The following is a 21,475-nucleotide window of genomic DNA, read 5'->3' as shown; positions in this document are numbered from 1 at the left end:
GCTTCTTGTACCTGACGTCTGGAAGCTCGATCAGCTTTTGCGTCGACCATTCAGAGTTCGAGGTAACTTACATCCGGATGAATTTTTGGCGTCCACAATAAACAAATTTTTGGGAGTTATAAGTTGATATTACAACACAATGAAACTCAACCAGAACTACCCAAATACTGAATCAGTGATGATTTATTCGTATTGCTGAGAAGCACACATACCTACTCAAAGGATCACTTTTTATTACCTGCGGACTTGAATGTATATCCAAAGCTTCAAGCTTCACAACTCAATGGTGTTACCGATCCAATATAAACAGCACCCCTTACCTACTTTATAGCTACATAACACCACTTCGAGACCAACTACAAGGTACACTCACTTGTTATACTTATTATTACTAGGTATTACACTTATTATACTCACACTTGCACCTACAGCCTGATGAGTACCCAGGTAAGATACTACCACCTACATACCGTGTTTCCAGATGTACCTGTTGAGAGTTCTACTGTAGAGGAAGTACCTAGTAGGTATCGTATTGCGTGATTCTTCCACCTTAGAACTTATTAAGAAGGTGTAATAATTGTACGGTTTTATCTACTATATACAGGGTTGAGAAAATTGACAATTTATTGAATCTCACTTAACTCGGCCTCTGGAGCATATGAATTGGATTGAATTGGATTGAATTGGAGTGAATTGGAGTGAATTAGAATGAACCTTACCAGCTGAGCTGTATCCCAAGCTTTGTACGCCGTACTTTCCCTTTGCTCTGTCAGAAGCTCATGCCCAGATACCTTCCAGATGCTACTCGGTATACCATTTCCGCCACACGTTGACTTTTCTTTTTCTGTTGTTGTGCTGGTGATTCAAAGTACGTACGGGGCATGAAAGGACCCTAAAAGAGAAAGAGCCTCGAAGCTAGCTATTCTAATAAAATCATAAAATCATAAAATCATAGCTCCTTCCATTTGGAACCTTATAAGGTCACAGGTCACAACCTATCTAGCATCTAACCTCCAGCTTACGATTTGCTACATCGTCCTTTTTTTAATTAACATCCAAAAAAGCTACCTACATACATACATACATACATAGTACCTACCTAAAGCTACTTCCATCCCATCCATCCCATACCAACAACCATTACTACCAGCCGTTCCATACCTCAATTACAAAGCACTTAACATACAAACATACAATCAAAAGGAATCTTCTCTACCATTCCTTCCTTCATTCATTAAACCCCACGTTTCTATCTTTCCCAACCCACGCGCATCAATTATTCATTGTCTTGCAGATTTCATAAACATAGAAACACAAGGCGCATTCGTGCAGGAAGTCTTTGAATATCTCCGACCTCGAACGAAAGTGGGTAAGCTTTCTTTACAATTTCATGCCAAAAAATTCTCTACCCACCCTCCTATCCCCGAATTTTTTGTAGACCCTCTGACGCGATTTATGCAGGAGGATACCTGCAGCTCAGCCTAGAAAGTGATACCCTTTCAAAGGACCCTAGTTTCAGACGGAGGCGTACCCCCCCATTCACTCGCGTTTTTCCGGCAACATCCAACTAGGTAGAGTAAGCACATTGGGAAAAGAAGGCTGTCTGCTCGAGGGTCAACGCAAGTCAACACGCAGATACGCATAACTGCGAGATCGCAAGGCTTTACGACGTGTCCTACACATCATACGGCCGACGTGGCAACCAAGGAATTTTGAGGAAGCGGCTATCCGACACCTGCACCTACCCAAATACATCATGTCCAATTCCCCTCCTAAGGAAACGGACGTTGAACAAGGAGTCTCGCCAGATGACACGGATGCACAAATGAATGAACATACGGATCCACACGCTCCTGGAGGCTACGAGTTTGAAGTCAAAGAACAAGATAGATGGCTCCCTATAGCAAATGGTTAGTTGATGATTTCTTTTTTCCAGTCATTCACCATCTTGAATTGAATCTTGTGTGATTACCTATATCGAAGTTTATGGTGAATGGTATCGCTTCGTTGATCACACTAATTACACGCGCATGTCCTCGCCTTTGGACCAGTCAAGAGCTTGGAGCACAAACTTTCCAATCTAGCGGTGTTACTGTGATCATACATCCTATCATGTCTCACACTTCATCTTCTCAATCACCGGAGACGCGAGGCGCCTCGAGGGAAGAAAAATATGATCTTGGTCATTCAGAAGCTAACATTCGTAACTTTGCGCCAGTTGCACGTATCATGAAGACAGCTCTTCCAGAAAATGCAAAGATTGCAAAAGAGGCCAAAGAGTGCATGCAAGAATGTGTCAGCGAATTCATCTCTTTCATCACAAGCGAAGGTATGTCTCGGTCCGAAGTTCTAGATAAATTTTGGTACTGTTCTAATTGTCCTATCACAGCTTCTGAGAAATGTCATCAAGAGAAGCGCAAGACTGTCAATGGAGAAGACATTCTTTTCGCCATGACCTCCTTGGGATTCGAGAATTATGCCGAAGCACTCAAAATTTACCTATCAAAATATCGAGAAGTGAGTCACGTCACTTAATCAAATATTCTTTAGCATCTCCCTACCTATGATTCATGCTTACTGGACCAACCATGTACAAGACTAACGGAAATTTTTAGCAACAATCGACTCGAGGAGACAACCAAAATAGACCAGGTAGCTCTGGATTTGGAGCAGTTTCTGGAGCTACTACTGCAAATGCAACTTCGGCAGCGTTCCCGGTCGGAGCAGAGGGTGCTAATAATGTTCTTGCTGGTCAACAGGTAGAAGCAGAACACGATGGCGGTGCTTACGTTTATGGTGGTGGTCACAATGGTGCTACCGGTGGAGAAGGTTACTAGGTGTTTTGTTTTGGATTCAAATTGACTATATCGCATGGCCGATGGATTTTATGGGCGAAAGATTTACATTGCAAGAATGTATCAACTATATGCAAAGGTGTTGGGAAGGGAGGAATTGGGCGGGTGCTAATGGGCCACTTTTGAGATATCCAAATTGCTTACCTTGTACAAAGGATGGGGTCAAAAGTAAGGGGTGTTTTTTTGATGCTTTATTAGATTTCTTGGCTCGTGAGAGCAAGAAGCCGATAACCTTAGGGGGTTCGGTCTCATGAAAGCTCAGAGATGGACGAATAGCATTGAGCAGTAAGGACAGCATCAGATGTAGGTTAAACAGCCCCACATCAGATTGCTAGAATAATACCACACATTCTATGGCTTGTATATCAATGGAAAATGAACATAATGATACCATCAACATGTGCATGTGTCCCTTTGAAGCACCTGTTAGTTTTGAGCTTTGAACCATGTAGCGAGTGTTCTTGCAGTGACCTACTCTAGTAAAGATCTGAATATCCTGCATTGGTTCACTATTACAGTAAGCATTGATAAGGCTAATTCGGACCTCTGATGTCCACACTGCACAGCAAATATCTCCATAGTCAATAGTGGGGAGGGAGGGGCAAAGCTGGGGTCCATCATGTGACTAGGTAGATCTAAAATCTTTTTTTGGCTTACCTCAGAAAAGCACACGAGCAAAACCCACCATCATCAATTGTAGCCTTGCTTCGAACACAACATAGGTCTTCTCAACACAACAATTATTTTTCTAATACTATTAATGGTCTCAACACATTCTAATTGTCCACTGCACGTTCTTGCAATATGGTATCTCTTACTTCGAAACCCTCAATACCTATCACTACCGGTAGCAAACAACTTTTAAAAACTACCATGTCAGGCACGATAAGAAAAGCTCAAGATGCAGATCTGGATGACGATTTAGAAGTGCCAAATCCGAAACGAGCGAGAGTATCCTTCAATCCCAAGGTCGAGGAAAAGGTTTTGGAGGAATATGTTGCAAAGGGTAGAAGTTTAGAAAGTATCAGAGTGGAGGTCAAGCGGGCAATAGAGGCACATGGCAAAGGCGACAGCGAAAAGTACGATAGCATTAAAGAAGTATTTGCGCCGACTGAGGGTGACGAGAGAGAGGATACTGGTTCAAATGATGAAGCGAAAACATATCTGCTAGCGCTTACTGGCTATGCATCACTTTTGAATAAGGACTGTAACGGGCTAGTTAAGGCCATATTGAAGTGCGACTGGATGGGTAGAGAAGAGGGATTCGTCAAGGCATATGCTCAGTTTCTGGGAAACTTGGTTAGCGCACAGGGAGCGTACGTTGGGCTGGTGCTTGGAACGCTTGTTGATAATTTTACTGGAGGCATGTCACCCCTCCTCAGTCTCCCAAGCTCTGCTAACCTGGATACAGTACGAGTATCGAGTGGGCGTCTTCCTGGCTGCCCAGATGTTAGTCGCGATACACTTTCTTCGAGAGTTCACTTTGCACTGAGATACCTTCTTCGATTGGTCCCCTCCGCCAGCGCTACACTCTCGCCCATCCTTTCAACCAAGTTTCCTTTTGCCGATGAATCAAAGAGAGTACATGTCACATATATCAACAATCTCGTTCGTCTTCTAGAGTATGCTCCCGAATTGAAGTCGGATGTTTTCGCTCTCATCACCGATAGACTGGTCAAAATCGATGTACAAATGCAGGTCGACTTGGACGACGTGGGCGATGAGGTCGCAGGTGCTATTGTTCAAGGTCTCGCCATGAACCCTTCTGATCAGGAAGAAGAAGACGATGATGACGCAGATGATTCCGACGATAGCGACGCTGATTCGATTGATAGCGATGACGAAAGTGGAGACCAAGCAAAACGAGCCAAAGAAATTCAAGAAAGTGTCGAGAAAATGGATGCAATACTGGACCGCTTATTTGCTATCTACGATCCTTATTTCACAGACCCAAATAGCATAGAAGCCGCAAATATGTTTGAGACTTTACTAGGACATTTCGCCAATATCATTCTACCTACATATAGATCTAGACACACACAGTTCCTCCTCTTCCACTTTGCACAAAAGTCTGAACATCTTATCGATCAATTTGCTGGAACCTGCGTGCAACTAGCTTTCCAACCTGGCAGACCCGCTGTCCTTCGGCAATCTTCCGCGGCCTATCTCGCTAGCTTTGTGGCGCGAGGCGCACACGTTGAGCCTCAAGTGGTTCGAACCGTTTTCGAGCTCATCGGGAGCAATCTGGATCACATTCGCATGGAAAATGAACTCACTTGTCGGGGACCCGATTTGAAGAAATATGGCACTTTTTATGCAATGACACAAGCTTTACTTTATATCTTTTGCTTCCGCTGGCGAGATCTTATCGATTCTTCCGAGGTATTCGACGACGAGGACCCTACAGCATTCATTGGACAAGACCTTGTCTGGACAGCAGGCATCAAAGAGACACTCTCTCGTGCTATTTACTCCAAACTCAACCCTCTTAAGATCTGTTCCCCGCCCATTGTTTCAGAATTCGCTAAAATTGCACATCATCTACGATTTATGTACGTATATCCATTGCTAGAGACCAACAAACGCATTCGTTTAAGTCAGTTCTCGAGTGCAGTTGGAAATGGAGCATTGCGGGACTCGGGCAATGGTGCAAGCAATGATAGCTGGCACCAGTTGGATGCTTACTTTCCTTTTGATCCATATCAATTACCTGTGTCAAAGAAGTGGATCGAGGATGACTATGTACAATGGCAAGGTATTCCAGGACTAAACAAAGATGAGAGTGATGATGATAGTAGTGGAGATGAGGAGGATGAGAATGCGCCTGAAGACGATGACACGGCAACTGACGAAGAAGCGGAAGATTAGGGTTTTATTATGGAGTGCGAGACAATGCCATTTTTTGAAACGGGGAGTTGTAAATACATATATGCTATTCGGAGTTTCATCGTAAGGAGATTATCGGGTAGACACATGACTCTTTCAGCGAAGGTGTCGGCGAAGGTGTCGGGGAAACAGATAAGCGGGCGTTTTATGGTTGGGTTGAGAAAAGTCTGGCGTCGGTATTGTTGGCGTTCATTCCTTTTGGGGGGATGAAATTTCTACATAAACGGATTGATATACGTGGTTTAAAAAGGATGGGATGCCCGGCGATTATGCGTGGGAATTAGTCAATGGTGCACGAAGTTACGATTGTAGACCTGCTTGCTATTCAATTTGTCTCAGTCATAGCGATCTTGCACATAGAGCTAGGTATTGCTAACAGCGCTAGCAGATACCTACGTTGCGTTGGACTGTTGAGTCTCTCTGTGAGAATGGGAAGCGTAGATAGAGCATCTATAGACCAAAGAACGTTTACAATATGTTCGTTTCATTTCGATGAACGACGTGATTAGACTTTCTTGACAACCTTTATTCTTGCACTACCTTAGATCCTCGTTGGGTGTTCATCGCCGTTGATGCTCGACACTAGAACTGTGAGGAAGATATGCTGCCCTACGAGAAACATATTAAAAAGCATTGCAGGCACATAGGTAAATAATAATACTAGACAGGCTGTGTATAGATTCCACAATATCCATACGAACAACTTAATATTCAATCACAAGCTATACAAGACTCCCAGTACACGACTCGGCCAACCACACCATCACCACTAATATCTTACAACCCCCCCCCTCCCCCCCCGGTCTCTAAATCGGCACGCTCCCCGCAACACTAGCCCAAAATTTACACCTTGCCTCCAAGCTATATCTTCTCACATTAATACCCACATTTTCAAACCCATCACTCGCAATGACATACTCCTTTCCGGTCTTGACTTCTGGCACGCCTGGCTCAGATGCATTTGTAAGTTTATGTTGGTTAGGGTTTCCGGTGGCCATGAAAGAGGCGAATGCGCCTGCGTAGCCTTGATAGATGAGCGGTTGCGATTTTTGGACAGCGTTTACTTGGTTCCACTGGGTGGGGGGGTTAGATGAGCTTACGAATTTGGAGTAGGGGAAGGAAAGAAGAGAAGAGAAGAGAAGGGAAAAAAATAGAAAGAAGGAAGATTTACATAAATCGTATCACTCCCATGTCTCGCGGGACTAATCGTATATTCACCCATCCATCCACTTCTACTTGCCGCCTTGCTCGTCCACAATGCCGGACACGCTAATACCGAGTCCCGGTATATAAGCCCTGCTCTCTCGTACGTAGTGTTGTAGGCGGGAAAGGTCTCTGCGGTGCCGGAAGGAGGGTATAGGGCGCGTACGGCATCGAGCTGGGATTTGGAAAAGGAGGGGAGGTAGCCGGCGAGCCAGATGTTGAAGGAGGCGAGGGTGGAGTTGAAAGGCGGACTGCCGGTGTTGGTGGCGTTTTGGAGACCGGAGGGAACGAAGTTTTCACCTGGTTGGATGATTTTAGTAGGTGGGCTTTGAGGCTGAAAGAGAAATATTTGGGTTGAGGGGCGTGGTTTTTGTTGTATTTGTGATGAAATTCCAAGAAAATGTTTTCTCTTCAATATCTCTTCAGTATCCCAAAACTACCGGGAGTATCATCGAATATCAGATGGAGTAAGTATTTTCTCGAGGCGCCAGGTGAAAGTTCGCTGTATCAAACCAATCCAGTATTCAACATAATACTTTGAATTCTACCATTCTGAACGGAAAAGACATCTATCTTACCTTCATGCGCATTATACATGCCCCACCCCCCTGTAATAGCGAGCTCCCCTTTGCCTCCATGACCACCCTTCGCATTAACCGTCGCTTCACTCAAAGTTTTCTTCAAGAATTTCCCATCAATAACTGGCGCCCACGTATAACTACTAGTATTCCAAGTATGACTCGCCGCAACAACTAGCGCGGCCTCGGCTAGAACCTCCCATTCTAGAGATTTCAAACACTGTAGAGTGCCATTGATAGCACCAGTGCAGTTTGTCAGGTTCGTCATGGTATCATAAATGGATTGAGCTTGGGGAGCATCGTAGGTGTATGATTTGGGCCAGAAAGGAGAGGAAGCGAGAGCGCGGTTAAAGAGGGGTGGAGTGGTTTCCCCGGAAGTGGCGAGAACTTGTGCGCTGTATGAGATTGTCGTTAGTCAATACATAAATTCAGTGTATAAGAAGAACTGCTCTTGAGGTAGTAAAAAGGAGTAACAAACACCACACTTCCCGCTCCTGCACTTTGCCCCCAAATTCCCACATTATCTTTGTCTCCGCCAAACTGATCGATATACTTATTTACCCATTCAAGCACTGCTCTCTGATCCAACAATCCGGGATTCAAATCTGAATTTTCATCTTCTGCAATCTCTTTTCCTGGGAGAAATCCAAATGTGTTGACACGATAATTGGGGTAAACAAAGAGTATATCGTTCTCAGCAGAAACATTGAGAACGGGATAGGCCGAAGGGGGAACTGCCAGCGAACCACCACCTTGAATAAATCCACCCCCGAAGAAAACTACCATGACTGGTCGGAGTGGCTGATTGGACGTCCAAGGACGAGAGTAGAGGGATAAGTAAAGACAGTCTTCTGATCCAACATTCTACATTTGGTCATGTCAGAGTTAAATTCACCGGATATGTAGTGTGACTATGGGAATAAAGTGCTTACACCTTTTTGAGGACAAGAGGGAAATGTTTGAGAGGAGTTATAGGTTCCATTTGTGATAGGGAGAGGAGGTTGTGGGCCTCTAAACCTATTGTTCCCAGTTGGAGGTGCTGCAAAGGGGATTTTCTGATAATAGGTTATGTTATATGTAGATGAGTATGCACCTTGGAATGTGCCATAATCTAGAGATGCTGTAATATTTTGTGCAATTACAAGAAAGGGAAAGATAAATAACGAAAGGCAAACAGATTGAAGTGAGGTTAAATTCATTTTGAAAGCAACCAAAATGTTCAAGGAAATGTAATGGATGATAACTTCAACCTTCAATTTTCTTGGCACTTACAACCTTTATATATCCAGAAGTCTCATACTTCAAGTGCCATTCATCCATACCTACTTAGTCAATGAATGCATACAAACTTGATTCCGAATTGAAGAAACTTTTGGAATCGAGAGAGATGTTACATGGCGGGGTTATGCGAATCTGGGGGAAAAGAGCTCGGAAGACATCCGACCAGGATTTCGCATGAGGTTACACTTTTTAAGTGAAATAAGCGACCAATAAAAAGACGGAAAATATATTGTCTACCACTTAGATACATATCAATCATCGTATCACATCACAACTGCATCCATGCATTAAAATGTCGGGCTTTGCTACACCGAAATATGTATTTTTCCGTACTAACTAGATTTAATACTGGTACACGTGATCAAGACCAAGACCTGCCCTCAAACTCCAGTCCTCCCCAATAGCCTTTGCCTCCATAAACGCTGAGGGTATAAGGAGAAGATGCGCATCACTATGCAAGGTATCCCAAAGCCCCATTCCCAAATGTCCCGGACGAGAAAAAAATTGCTAAAAAATGGAATTGTAAGCCCTTGCTCCATCTTGATCCTTGATCCCATAAATAAAAGGAAAAATGCTGCACATTTTGATGTATATGCATGAGAGTATACTAGGTCATATGGTACCATCGTGGTGGTGCCCGCTGCTGTCTGTAGTCTTGTCAACGTTAGTGATAAGGCATTGGACCATAATTTCGACGTCTCGGACCTTGCATTGTGTCTTCTCTTGGCAAAGGTGGCAATGGAGGACGATCCATGGCAGGCAAATCATCTTTGACATCCTCCTCCCTCCTCTCGGCCATTTCCTTAAGAATTAGCGTCGATAGTTCCGGATTGTCCATGAAGAAATTTGAGGTTTCCTCAGGATACTTCTTCCACAATCTAGCTTGCAAGAAACCAACTCTAGCAAAGACTTTTTTGAGCAGAGGATCCATTGAGCTCATACCATCATATAAAGTTTTACATGATTTCAACACCGAAGGTAGTGCAGCATCAGATCCAGCAACTTCGAAACTGTTTACGATGAATGCGGATATACAGCTTTTGAAGTCCTGCATCAAATATCTCTCGGCGCAAACGTAAACATCAACGCTTATAGAATACGCAATTGACCAGGTTCTCAAGTCTTCTTGAGACATTCTCTCCTCTACAGGAGGCTCATCCAAAGCATTGTTTCGAGAGCCTCTTCTACGATCTCTTGGACCCGGGGCATGAGGATAACCATTACGACCCATGACCGGCATTGGCTGAGGTGGTGGCGGGAGACCATTCATCCAACGATTTCTGGGTGGAGGTATTCTTCTTGTTACGCCGCAGTTCCAGCAAGTTGGACCAAAGGTTTCTACGGTACATTGAGCACAATTGCAATCCGGCCGATGACGTCCAGATTCCTTTCGTTGTCTTTGTTCCCAGGCTCGCTCTTGATGTCTGCGACGAGTTTCGCGTCTTCTCCGACTTCTGGCACTTTGAGCATTTAGTAACAAGATCTAACAGTGTTTTCGGATATTCAGCAGGGGATTCTACCTTTCATCGCTTGCGGTTCCACTGTCCGATCCATCATCACTACCTGAAGCATTTCCATCTTCGTTCTGTTCTCTTCCTTTACCCTTTTCAGGTTCGGCGACGAGGATTTCTGCGACAGGACGCAAAGGAGAGTACTTTGACTCATAGAGGAACGCAATGACAAACTCGAATAGCGTAGGATTTTCCTCGGGTAAGTCAAGGGCTTGATCTTGGGCTTCTTTGAACCCTCCATCCAACGCCTTTCTGAAGTATTCCGATTTAGTGAGTATATCGCGGTGAACATAAAAGGTTTGGGCATGAGGTCCGACACGGATCGGTATCATCGGTGATGAATAGCGACTATATTATGATTAAATCAGTATGGATCGTTTGCGACGTCTCAGAAACTGATGTGCAGTCCAAACAGAATCGCAAGAAGTAATAGATGTAACATACCCATCGACGCTCGATACCCAAAGATCCTTTTTGGGATCTGCCACTTCTTTGACCTTTACATCTTCGTTCACAAAGCTGAGAACGACGACGTCTGGAGTGGTAGTAGAAGGCGCCCGCATTGCCGCATCAAGAGAAGTCTCTCCTCGATTCGTTCGAGGATTTCCTGATTGTGCGGCCATTATTCCCAAGTTCTTGAGGATAGCCACAAGCGTATACTAGAAAGTGAGGTGATCTTGAGTTAAAGGTGGTAAAGATAGGACTGAAAGATATTAGCCCCGCTCTCCAATATGATCAAGGCTTCCCGCTTCGTGCTACCACACCTCTTCTTCTCTGGTTTCGCAAATCACAGAACCACCAAACCACCAAACCACGAAGTCCCTTTGTGGCGTTGTTTTGACGACCTTGGAAGTGAATGATTAGTTGTGGTGGTGTTCCGATTCAGCTGGATGGGTAAGTCAGAACGTCGATAGGCGCATGGTATCCGAGTAAACTGTAGGCAGACTGTATGTAGAATAGAAGTGGAAATACAGTAACAATAATAAGTCTTTGCAAAGACGAAGAATGATTGTTAAGCTGACGCGATGGAAGTTTGATCAAAGTTGTAGATATTGATATGGAGTGACCAGGTGTTGAAGGAAGTGTGAAGGTCTTAGAAGAAGAATTGAATGAAGTGAATTACCTACCTAGTGACAACGGTCGGCGGTCATGTTAATACTGTAGGAAGAATAATAAATGTGGATGAAGTATGAACTTTAAGAACCTTGGAATATTTATTATCAGTGGTGGGGGAGGGGCAGCCAAATAATAAGCTTGTCTGATAACCTAATAAACGTGCTAAGGCACCACCCACACCACCACACCCAATACACAAAGAGTATACCGACCTACCGACCTGTTCTGTTATATTGTATGCAATGGCTCAAGGATGGCTCCAGGATGGCAAGGGAAAATAAAAGAAATCTTTCCGGTGGTGACCGTCAGGATGGGATGAATAATAACACAATGGCGGATCTTCTAGGTTGTCTCGAGCCTTACTACAGACTTTGCATCGATTACAGAGAGGGTGGAGGGAGGGTACAGATATACTACCTCGCTACCAGGTATATGTGCTGTTGTACATCAATATCATACCTACCTGACAGCTAAAAGCTACCAACAAGATTACATTACATTCCAAACGGAATGATCAATAAGTCATCAATTCTCTGCTTCTCAAATTCGGCATCGACTCCTTCACCAAGACAAGACAAGAAATTCATAACTCCAAAGATCCGGTACATTGGAGATCTACATCGACCATCATCTCCCGAGGTAATGGGTACATCGTCTCGATCACTAACAAGTCATAGTTACATTGCAGAAGATACTGCAAGAACATGCATTTGGTGTAATCTAAGATATTTCATTCCATGTCTATGTCACTCTGAATTACCAAGATCTTTCCACTCTCCTCTCAGTCCCTAGGTAGTCGACATTTCCCCGAGGATAAGTTAGCCAAGAGGGTGAACAGGAAGATGTGAATGAGTAGAAGAAACGGAAAAATCACTGCGGATGCTGATTAACCTCTAACAGAGTAGTCTCATATTTTACCACGTAGGTCTCGATAGTGGTCAGCCTCGCTATCGTCATGTCACATGCATTACCTCAATTTCTCTTTGGGTCGGTCAGCTCCATGACAGGGCATAGCTACATGTCTTATTCATGGATGATAACTGGCCGCTACCCAAACATCTCTTGGGCAACATCTCATCAGTCCCACCTCTAGATATCTATACCCAAGAAGAGCGATCCCCCATTTTCAATCTCATTTTCCCTTCTTCAGCCACCATTCCCTAACATTTCCGAATAATCGGTACCGGATGCTCACAAGGAAGTCCCGAATTCATGGGTGCATGATAATCGCGATCTCTTTCGTGCTCACTGTGGAAACTCTACTCGATGTTGCAATACATATGACAGATATGTATGCCCGATCATTGTAAATATGCAGGACACGGGAGAAAACTTCCTGAATATTGTCTCATTAAGATTTGGGATGATATTTTTTCGAAGGGTTGTCGTGTTAGTCGCATGTTCGGAGAAACAATTGCGTCCTAAACGGAGACCTGCATGCTTCTGATTGCTTCATGCATGGGAAGCGCCTGCAATTACAACATTGAACAATATGGCTCGGAATAAGCGACAGACGAAAGAGCATTCATCAAAAACTTCGGTCCTCGAGATCTCTATGTGTATGAACTGGTAAAATCAACACTAGACGGTACTTCAAGTCACGACAGCGCCTGCGAATAATATATGGAAGTATATCAGATCATCAATCGGGCGGATTAGATTCCCTCTCCGTTTCACTCTGCACTGTCACTTTAGGAAACTCCCACCTGTCTTGGCCATGATTTCGTCATAGTAGCCTTGGAATGCTAACCACCCTTTCTCTGGTCCTATATCGAGTCAGCAATCTGTAAATTCCTCCCGAACAGAAGCCAAAAATACCTCCGACTTGATTATAAGTAAAAGCTGCCTCCTCATCTCCAATAATCTTCTTCACCTTCCCACTACCTGAAGCCGCAGCATCAACAAGTAGCTGGGCATGACAGGTTTTATCAAGGCTAATGAACCAGAAGGCTGCCTCATCCACACTCTGACCCACCGTTAACAGTCCGTGATTCTGTAAAATGCACGCCTTGCCGTTGCCCAAACTTTTGGCGATACGAATACCTTCTTCACGGTCAAGCACAATTCCCCCAAAATTGTCATATACACTATGTGACCTGTAAAAGCGGAGAGAATCTTGAGTTATCATATCAAGAGGAAGACCGAATGCGCTGTAGGCTTTGCCATAGACAGAATGGGCATGGCAAGCAGCGTGTACATCGGGACGAGCTTTGTGAACTGCAAAATATCAGCTATCTTGAACTGTCCGACTGTGGAGTTCTTGTACCTTCAGAATGAATGGCAAACGCCGCAGCATTGATTGGCTCATCGCCAATTACCACATCGCCATCTTCGTTCACCAAAATAAGGTCCGAGACACAGATTTGAGAGAAATGTTGAGAGAGGGGATTAAGCCAAAAGTGATCAGTGAGAATGGGGTCACGAACTGATCTATTCCAACATAATTAGCTTCTTATCATCGGCGACTAGAATACTACTCGACGGCATTCTCACATATGGCCAGCAACCCCTTCATCGAAACCTCGATCCGCGAATCTGACATGTATCAATAATAATACAAGTACCACTGATTTTAGAAGAATCTCACATCCTAAATGCAGCAGCCAAATGCTGTTTGCGATATAATCTCTCTTCTTCTAAACTTTCGAACCTCGGGTACGACCTGATTTTGAGCTTTTTGCCCGACACGGTCGACCCCCTTGCACCAACTCGACTATTATTTGCGAGTTCATTGTCGAGAGAAGTCGCCGTTGGTGACATACTTTTTATGAGCTTATTATTGAAGGTAAATGAGTTTGTATTACGGTTTCGCAAGGGAAGAAGGTAATTTATAAATGAAGGCGGGAAGGTTGATGAATATCTCTTAATGGGCGATCATGCTGGTGTTTCAGTGCTACCCACCTTACCCCGCCGCGGGGTGTCGACAGCAGCGCAAGGTTCAATACGTTATCTAATATCTAGTACTTTATAATAATTTCCCGAGGACAGCGTACAGATTTTCTAACTCTCCACTTATCTTTGATCATTTTTTCAATATATAATCGCGTACTTAAGATGCGGTGTTATCCCTACTACCTAGTACGAGCAGATACTTTGATACACATCAAGAAGTCTCGATAATGCAGGCGTCCGCACTTTCTAGCCCGGAACTCAATCAGAACAATACCACGACTTTTCTTCTACGACAGACGCAATCCTCTTCATTTACTTTTGTGGCCCGGAACTGATTCAAGGAGATTCAGCGGGTCTGGAACAAGAGCTAGGTGTCACGGCCAAATGAAGTTTCTACTGCCCGCTAGATCTAGGTACTGCATATGATATGACTGATCATCCAGCATATGGGTGTAGAATGACACGATTTCGAGTGCTCGTTCCTCTGAAATCTTGAAACGATACTAAGTCATAAAGGTCATCTTCAAAGCTTTTTTCTTCTTTCCAATACACCATGCCTAGTATTTCACGAGATCTAACTACAGACGCAGAGATCAAAAACTGAAATGGTATCTATCCTCGCACTACGACGGAATGAACCAATCTATTGCAGTCTTGACTTGGATGAAGCTCTGAAGTTGAGACCTCTTGATTCCCATCGTCATTCGACGTTCTATTTCCGGTTGATGGGGTTTAAGATAACGTTGTATATGAAGTTAAAACATATCGACATAGATGACTCTGAAGGATTGAAACGAAACGCATAGAATCCTCCACATCTCCATGTACCTAGGGGAATGGGTTGATTGTGATGGTGTGGGTAAGATGAAGGAAACCACAACTGGAAGCATGAGTGATTTTGGGCTGCCCAAGACATCCGCTGGAAAGTTGGCAGAGCACAACTCTCTTGACCAAGTTATTCTACATATCACAAGCATCAGGCACAATGGTCACTTGTCAGTCGCTGTATGCGCAAATATAATATAGAGATCAAAAATGCTGACTTCATTCATCATTCTAAAAAGCCAAACCACTGCAACGATCCTCAAGATCCATCCATCATTAACTAAATAACACGGGGTATTCTTAAAACTTGAGATGGGTACGTAAAAAAAGTTTATCATAACATTTGTTGACCCTATAATCCTATGTAACCAGAAGCTTTAAATCTGCACCCAAACCAGACTCAAGGAAAGTTGTGTTGCTGTCTAGCGCCGCGCAATGCATTTTGTATGTCCTTTGTATTTTCTATAATCCCAGTGCAACTGATTATATCCACCAATGAATGCTGATATATATCTATCATGGTATTATCTATTATATCTCAAATCTTAACGGCACGAAGAGAAATGATTTACAACACGAAAGCAGCAAAGAGACCACCCAACAAAGCGAAGGAGCCAGTGGCGACCTTTGCTGAAGCAGCGCCAGTAGCGACAACAACACCAGAACCGGTCTTGGTAGCAGAAGCACCGGAGCTCAAGGTGACGTTGGATCCGGAAGGAGCAGTGTAGGTTCCGTTGGAAGCAGTTCCGTTGGTGGCTGGGGCAGCGGTAGGAACTGGAGCTGGGGTGGCGGTAGCGGTGGTGACGGTGCTAAAGTAGGAGCTTGGGCAGGATCCTGGATGGGCTGGGTTGCATCCACCTGGGATACCAGAGATGCTAGAGAAGACAGCGCTGGTGGAGGAGCTTGGGCAGGATCCTGGGTGGGCTGGGTTGCATCCACCTGGGATACCAGAGATGCTAGAGAAGGCAGAGCTGGTGGAGGAAGATAAGGCAGCGTGTGGCTCAGTGGTAGCAGAGGTGACGACAGATGATGGGGCAGTGGTGGAAACGATTACGGAGGAAGAGGAGGAGGCAGCGGATTTGATGACGAATGGGAATGACCATTGGAAGGTGTTGACATCGGAATCGAGGAAGATGGCAATACCGTAGGTTGCGAAGCTACCAACGGAAGCTGGGACGGTCCACTTGTATGATCCATCCAAGTTGTTGACGGAGGCTGAGTATATTTGTTAGTACAACTGTCCTGATCTTCAATACATAGAGGGGAATTGTGACTCACTGGCAACGACGACAGGATCGTAGTTCAAGGTAGCAGGGGAAGCACCCTCCAAAAGCTTGATGGTAACAGTTCCGGAGACGGAGTTAGGAGCCCAGGTAATATCCAAAACATCTCCAACACTGACGACTTGACCGCTGGTTGGAACGGAGATAGCGTCAAAGCCAGCAGTTTGGGCAAAGACGGAGGAGATGGAGGCTAAGATGGCGGCGGAAACGAATTGGTAACGCATTTTGATATTAAGGGTTGATTGAGAAGAAATTCAAAGAATGGACAGTATCAAAGATACAAAAGATTAAGGTTGGGAAAGAGGGAAAAAGGATTGATTCTCTTTTATTATTTTTCAGTTTGTAGTGAATAAGAAGGAAGAAAAGGATGGCAGAAACTGGAAAGAGAGGATTCTTTAAACCAATTTCTCATTTCGTAAACTTACAGGTGCATGTGCCATTACCCTTGGCAGCACCACTTCTTACTTATGGGGAGGGAGGGGGGTGGCTCGGGAGTGTTCTAGGCTGGGATATAATTATACATTTTAATAGCAGAAGGATTTCAACGCTAAAGTCAGGATGTTGGATCTGGATTGGTTACAAAGTTATTACACGGAGCCAGATTCGACATACTGATGATTGACACAAGGGAGATTTGAGTGAGTTTGGTGTAAGATTTGGTCGACGGAGGATGGAATTGAGGCGGAGGGTTATTAGACGAGATGTGCCTTGGGTGGGCTATAAATCATTTTGATTCGAGGATTATGTTGGAAGCATAGGTAATTACTGAGGATAAAACCCTGAAAAAGGAAATTAGTACGACAAGGGTTAATTTTACTCACTTCCATGGTACGTACATACTGTTATACTGTTTTAATGCATGTTATCGTCTCATGATGAGATGATGAGATGATGATATGGATGATATGTATAATGTATTGAATGAATATCAGATATTCTTCGGTTAACCCCTTCATCGATACCCAAAAGTCCGCATCAAGATTCAAGAGTCCAAATCTATCGTACAAAGTACATATAATCAAGCCGATCGCTCACTCCTTAGAATTCCCTACGGATAACCTTAATTCTAGGATGCGTTAATGCATTGGTTGACCAGGACTAATGGAAAGGGTACCTGAGCCTTACGAAAAACAGTTAACTTTCCCCTGTACGATGTAGGTAGGCAGGACCTACATGGAACCTAGTGTTTGCTGCAGACTGCAGTAGATAGAAGCTTAGCTTTTGCACCACCAATAAACGGGAACGAAAGGGGTGGATGAAGCGTATTTGCAAGGCAAGGCTCAATCATATTGAGTAAGCATATCCTAAATACGCAGAAACACCAAACATACATCTTCACGACACTCGGTGTCGTCTCAAAAAAAACTTTACATCGAGTATCGAGTATCGCGTACCAAGTGTCCCGACTCTAATCATTTATACTCTTTTTAACGTCAGCCACCAAACTTTATGTTATTAATTTCGTTATTGATAAAAAAAATTGAAAAATTCATTGGGTTGAATTCAAAATGTTGTTTGACTTTTACACTTTTGATTGCGACTTTTAAAAATACGAGATTAATAATGATGTGGCCAACCAAGGCATAGTGATTCAACTTGCAAGTGTCCACTCGCGCACAGAAGATGATTTTCACGGAGTACACTGATCAATCTTTGCTTGGTACACTGAGTGGATAGATAGCACTGGGTTTCGCTTGTTAGCTCTCGAGTCTTCTCCCCAAGTTGAAGCATCTCTCGGTGATTGACTTCGAAGAGAGTCAGAGACGGAAAACACCCCCTTACCTACCATGAGATAATTAGGATATGGACTGGTAGACTGATAGTCTGATACCACTTTTCTCCAGTCTAGCCGTCGCTCATTTCGACAGAGCGAGGAAACTTCCAAACGGATCGATACCAACCAACTGCAACGTTTAAGCGCTGTGACTCTAGAAGCCTGAACAACTGTCTGACTACGCGTAGACTTTACGTACGGTGACTGTCGGTTAGATTATAGCATAGGACTTACAATACCGAGGGTGCATTTTGTCCAGCAGTAATCTAAAACATGTTTCGCCGACTTCACGGTACACCTCGCCATCTGGGACATGTTCTACCACTGATTCAGCAATTCAAATGAATGTCATCTTGACCATCTTGCTAATTGCTACACATCCAGCATTTGATTGAAGAAAAAAATACGATGACTTCATGTTTGGGTCTCGAGTTATCCCATAACAAAGACTGAAACGCATAAATCGCGGGGAAATTTGAATCCTCTTCCTGGGCAATATATGACCTGTGGGATCCTCCTTGTTTTTGCCATGAAATCCAAATTAAAACGATCTTGGGTGACGTTGTGAGCGAGGGGGTCGCAAGGGTGTGTTTGTTTTGCTGATGAATTTCGGGCTTTGTTGATGCAATTTGTTCGTTCGTTCCGTGGGCCCAGACTTCTTCTGTTTTGCTGTCTTTCTTATCTACGGAATTGAAGAATTGGAAATGCTATGACAACTCGATGTGGCACAATTTGCGACTTTTGAAGAGCCGAGCTTGAGTCGAAAGTTGAAACGACAATAAATATAAGGTTGAGCGCAACGAACGCCAGTTTGCGGGCGCTGAGGTTGTCGATCTCGGTTTGATCGAGGGAAAATACCTGTCCTAGCATGGTCTGTTTCGTCTACTTCTTCTAGTCTTTCTTCCCAACCATCATTGTTGTTCTAGGATGTTGCAGCAAACCAAGGACGAACAATCTATCCTCACCGCCGATATTTCCAAATTCGACTACTTCGTACATGTGCCCAAGAAAGAGATATGATGCCTGCAACATGCATGTTTGCTGAAACGGAACAAGAATAGTCGGGGTGTCAACATGGCCACATCTTCAAAACTGGTATAGCTGCCAGTTTCTTGACATTGGAAATAGAGTTCTTGCAATTTTGTTCAGTAACGAACCGCTTGAGTGTCGAATCTGTTGGAAGGAAATGGCGAGCTGTTTCACGAGATCGACATGTGTTCCCGTGCGCTTTCATTTGTTTAGCAATAAGTACACCCACAGACCCAAATTTTCAGCAATTCCTTCCTCCGGATTTCCCGTTGGGTGGTAGTAGTTCTACCTTTTGATTGTTGCCGCATTACTTGTGTACCCGAAAGCTCACTACCGGCAGAGGATACTCTTCCGTCAAGTTTTTCCTCGCTTTGCATTCAAGTATAGTAAATCTGGTAAAGATTAATAGCATTTCATACATGCTAAGTGGTATATTATCACATCTACAACATCTCAAGATTTTTGACGGCACGACGGATTAGGATACTCGGGGAGCTGACCCGTGTCAAATGTGGATTTTACTCGATCGTCTGTGTTGCGAAAGTAGTTCATATATTCTTTAAAGTCTTTGATAACTATACAGATATCCTAAACTCAATATTCATACTACCCAGCTTCCGGAACCATGTCATATGTGTATTAGAACCCTCTGCTTTTCCAACAAGTCTTCGATGACTCTTATATCAATGAACTGTATCATTGCTTCTAAAGTCACATACACCAACCTCTCCGTAATTGCGTCAATTGCCGTCCAAGTTCTCCGATCTGGCGATCGTATTCAGCAATTGCTTCTCCGTTCGCTGAGATATTGGGGTCCAGCCATCCTTTCTTCATACGTATATGCGTAATATTTGACTGAATTCTCTCGCTCTGCGTCTCACTCAAAGAAGGAAAAGAGTCTAGTGACTTTTCTTTTTGAAGTTTAGGCGGGGAGCGTGGAGGCGGTGGACTATCGTACGATGGCTGGTGATCTCCTCGATTCCGATGGATGGCCAGATCTGTCGCGCTCGAAACACCTTCCGGAAGCTCGCCATCTGAAGACCACTGGGATTTCTCTGAGCTTATCCTTGAACCTTGAGAGTCTGAACGTTCTGTTGAAGAGGGGCGTGCTCCAGTTCTTGCACGATCTTCTTCTTTGGGAGGCTTGGCACGTTCTTGCTTCTTACCTCGGATATTGCTATTGTTATTGCCAGATGAAGCGCTACTGGATTCTCTATGTTTGCGTTTTCCTCCTTCGTTGCCGGGGGGCTTCCTACGAGAAGGAGATCGGGAAGACATTTCAAAGTTTTTAAGATGATGGGGGTTGAAACACAAAATAAGGTGCTTGAGGTGACTGTTTAAACTCCGTGTCGTTGTATAGATGAGCAATTTGGATTCCAACTTGTGTATCGCAGTGTTTTCTCATATACAAAGAAGACGATGAAGTTGCAAGAGCCGGTATTAATCCATCGAATTGTCACGGTCTAGGCAGAGTGTTTTTCGCAATGATCTCGTCATACTATTCAGCTTCACTGCTCTTCTGCCTTCGTTCTCCAAAATAGAACAGACCATTGATCGCGAATTAGGTCTATATCCCTCATGCTCACCGGTACACGTCCCTATATTCAGAAGAAATGAAATCAGAAAACAATATTATTGACAGAACCCTACAGGCCTGAAGTTGTCCTTCGTCGGTAGACCTGGCTAAATCACATCGCCCGCAAAAATTGTCACACGACCCTAGTGAATAAACATGGTTTGAATCGGCATTTTGAAAACTAATAAGGTCAGAAACTCGGTCAAGGTGCTCAGAATACCACAATTACAGAGACAATCAATGCTAGAGGGTCAGGCAACTCGTAATGGCAATCACCTTCGGGGTTTGTGTCATTCTGAGCACAGTATGTCGAATTCATCAGTAATATATAAGCACCTCCAATACAGTATGATACTAGAAACATCTCTGTCGCGATAAAAATCCATCTTTCCACTCAAACTTCGTCTGAACCATCTGTTTCCAGATGGTCACCCCATACCGGCTTTTCTTTCATCCCTAGTTCATGTGTTCTAATGTAGCCTAACTCTCAACAGTATCTTTCAAATGCCAACACTCGAACCGTCATCCGGACCAACCGCCCGAGAGGCCTGCCTTCCGTCCACTCGACTACGTGCCCGTACGGCTCATCGGTTAACCCTTTCGTAACGACCACCGACGTGCCTTCGGCTCTAACAGTCGGCTCTGTAAATGGCCGACTGATTCCTG

The 21,475-nt window shown here is 44.1% G+C and overlaps 7 protein-coding genes across 7 annotated transcripts; 2 read left to right on the top strand and 5 right to left on the bottom strand.

Annotated features, from left to right (window-relative positions):
• Positions 1–1,756: 1,756 nt before the first annotated feature.
• On the top strand, positions 1,757–2,837 carry EAF01_000053 (uncharacterized protein; the record flags this gene model as incomplete). Its single annotated transcript, XM_038908303.1, has 4 exons — positions 1,757–1,910; positions 2,219–2,329; positions 2,390–2,517; positions 2,616–2,837. The coding sequence occupies 4 exons, from the start codon at positions 1,757–1,759 to the stop codon at positions 2,835–2,837; spliced, it is 615 nt and encodes a 204-aa protein (XP_038775209.1).
• An 822-nt stretch (positions 2,838–3,659) lies between these two features.
• EAF01_000052 (uncharacterized protein) lies at positions 3,660–5,723 on the top strand (the record flags this gene model as incomplete). Its single annotated transcript, XM_038908302.1, has 2 exons — positions 3,660–4,218; positions 4,267–5,723. 2 exons carry the CDS (start codon positions 3,660–3,662, stop codon positions 5,721–5,723), a joined length of 2,016 nt encoding a protein of 671 aa, XP_038775208.1.
• Positions 5,724–6,547: 824 nt separating this feature from the next.
• EAF01_000051 (uncharacterized protein) lies at positions 6,548–8,721 on the bottom strand (the record flags this gene model as incomplete). The annotated part of the gene is made up of 5 exons (XM_038908301.1): positions 6,548–6,814; positions 6,913–7,244; positions 7,523–7,917; positions 8,001–8,386; positions 8,455–8,721. The coding sequence occupies 5 exons, from the start codon at positions 8,719–8,721 to the stop codon at positions 6,548–6,550; spliced, it is 1,647 nt and encodes a 548-aa protein (XP_038775207.1).
• Positions 8,722–9,410: 689 nt separating this feature from the next.
• Positions 9,411–10,937, bottom strand: EAF01_000050 (uncharacterized protein; the record flags this gene model as incomplete). Its single annotated transcript, XM_038908300.1, has 4 exons — positions 9,411–9,457; positions 9,509–10,257; positions 10,324–10,662; positions 10,759–10,937. The coding sequence occupies 4 exons, from the start codon at positions 10,935–10,937 to the stop codon at positions 9,411–9,413; spliced, it is 1,314 nt and encodes a 437-aa protein (XP_038775206.1).
• A 1,270-nt stretch (positions 10,938–12,207) lies between these two features.
• Positions 12,208–15,410, bottom strand: EAF01_000049 (uncharacterized protein). The gene is made up of 7 exons (XM_038908299.1): positions 15,393–15,410; positions 14,917–15,325; positions 14,018–14,843; positions 13,924–13,965; positions 13,697–13,860; positions 13,249–13,647; positions 12,208–13,196 (listed from the first exon to the last, which is right to left on the bottom strand). The coding sequence occupies exons 3-7, from the start codon at positions 14,188–14,190 to the stop codon at positions 13,117–13,119; spliced, it is 858 nt and encodes a 285-aa protein (XP_038775205.1). The 5' UTR covers positions 14,191–14,843; positions 14,917–15,325; positions 15,393–15,410; the 3' UTR covers positions 12,208–13,116.
• A 305-nt stretch (positions 15,411–15,715) lies between these two features.
• Positions 15,716–16,875, bottom strand: EAF01_000048 (uncharacterized protein; the record flags this gene model as incomplete). The annotated part of the gene is made up of 2 exons (XM_038908298.1): positions 16,426–16,875; positions 15,716–16,362 (listed from the first exon to the last, which is right to left on the bottom strand). The coding sequence occupies exons 1-2, from the start codon at positions 16,652–16,654 to the stop codon at positions 15,716–15,718; spliced, it is 876 nt and encodes a 291-aa protein (XP_038775204.1). The 5' UTR covers positions 16,655–16,875.
• Positions 16,876–19,944: 3,069 nt separating this feature from the next.
• On the bottom strand, positions 19,945–20,511 carry EAF01_000047 (uncharacterized protein; the record flags this gene model as incomplete). The annotated part of the gene is made up of 1 exon (XM_038908297.1): positions 19,945–20,511. The coding sequence occupies one exon, from the start codon at positions 20,509–20,511 to the stop codon at positions 19,945–19,947; it is 567 nt and encodes a 188-aa protein (XP_038775203.1).
• Between the last annotated feature and the right edge of the window lie 964 nt (positions 20,512–21,475).

The sequence above is a fragment of the Botrytis porri genome (assembly GCF_014898465.1).
Source record: "Botrytis porri strain MUCL 3234 chromosome Unknown BPOR_001, whole genome shotgun sequence".
In the NCBI taxonomy this organism is placed as follows: Eukaryota; Fungi; Ascomycota; class Leotiomycetes; order Helotiales; family Sclerotiniaceae; genus Botrytis; species Botrytis porri.
The sequence above is the reverse complement of the archived record's forward strand: the minus strand, read 5'-3'. Positions and strand labels throughout refer to the sequence as shown.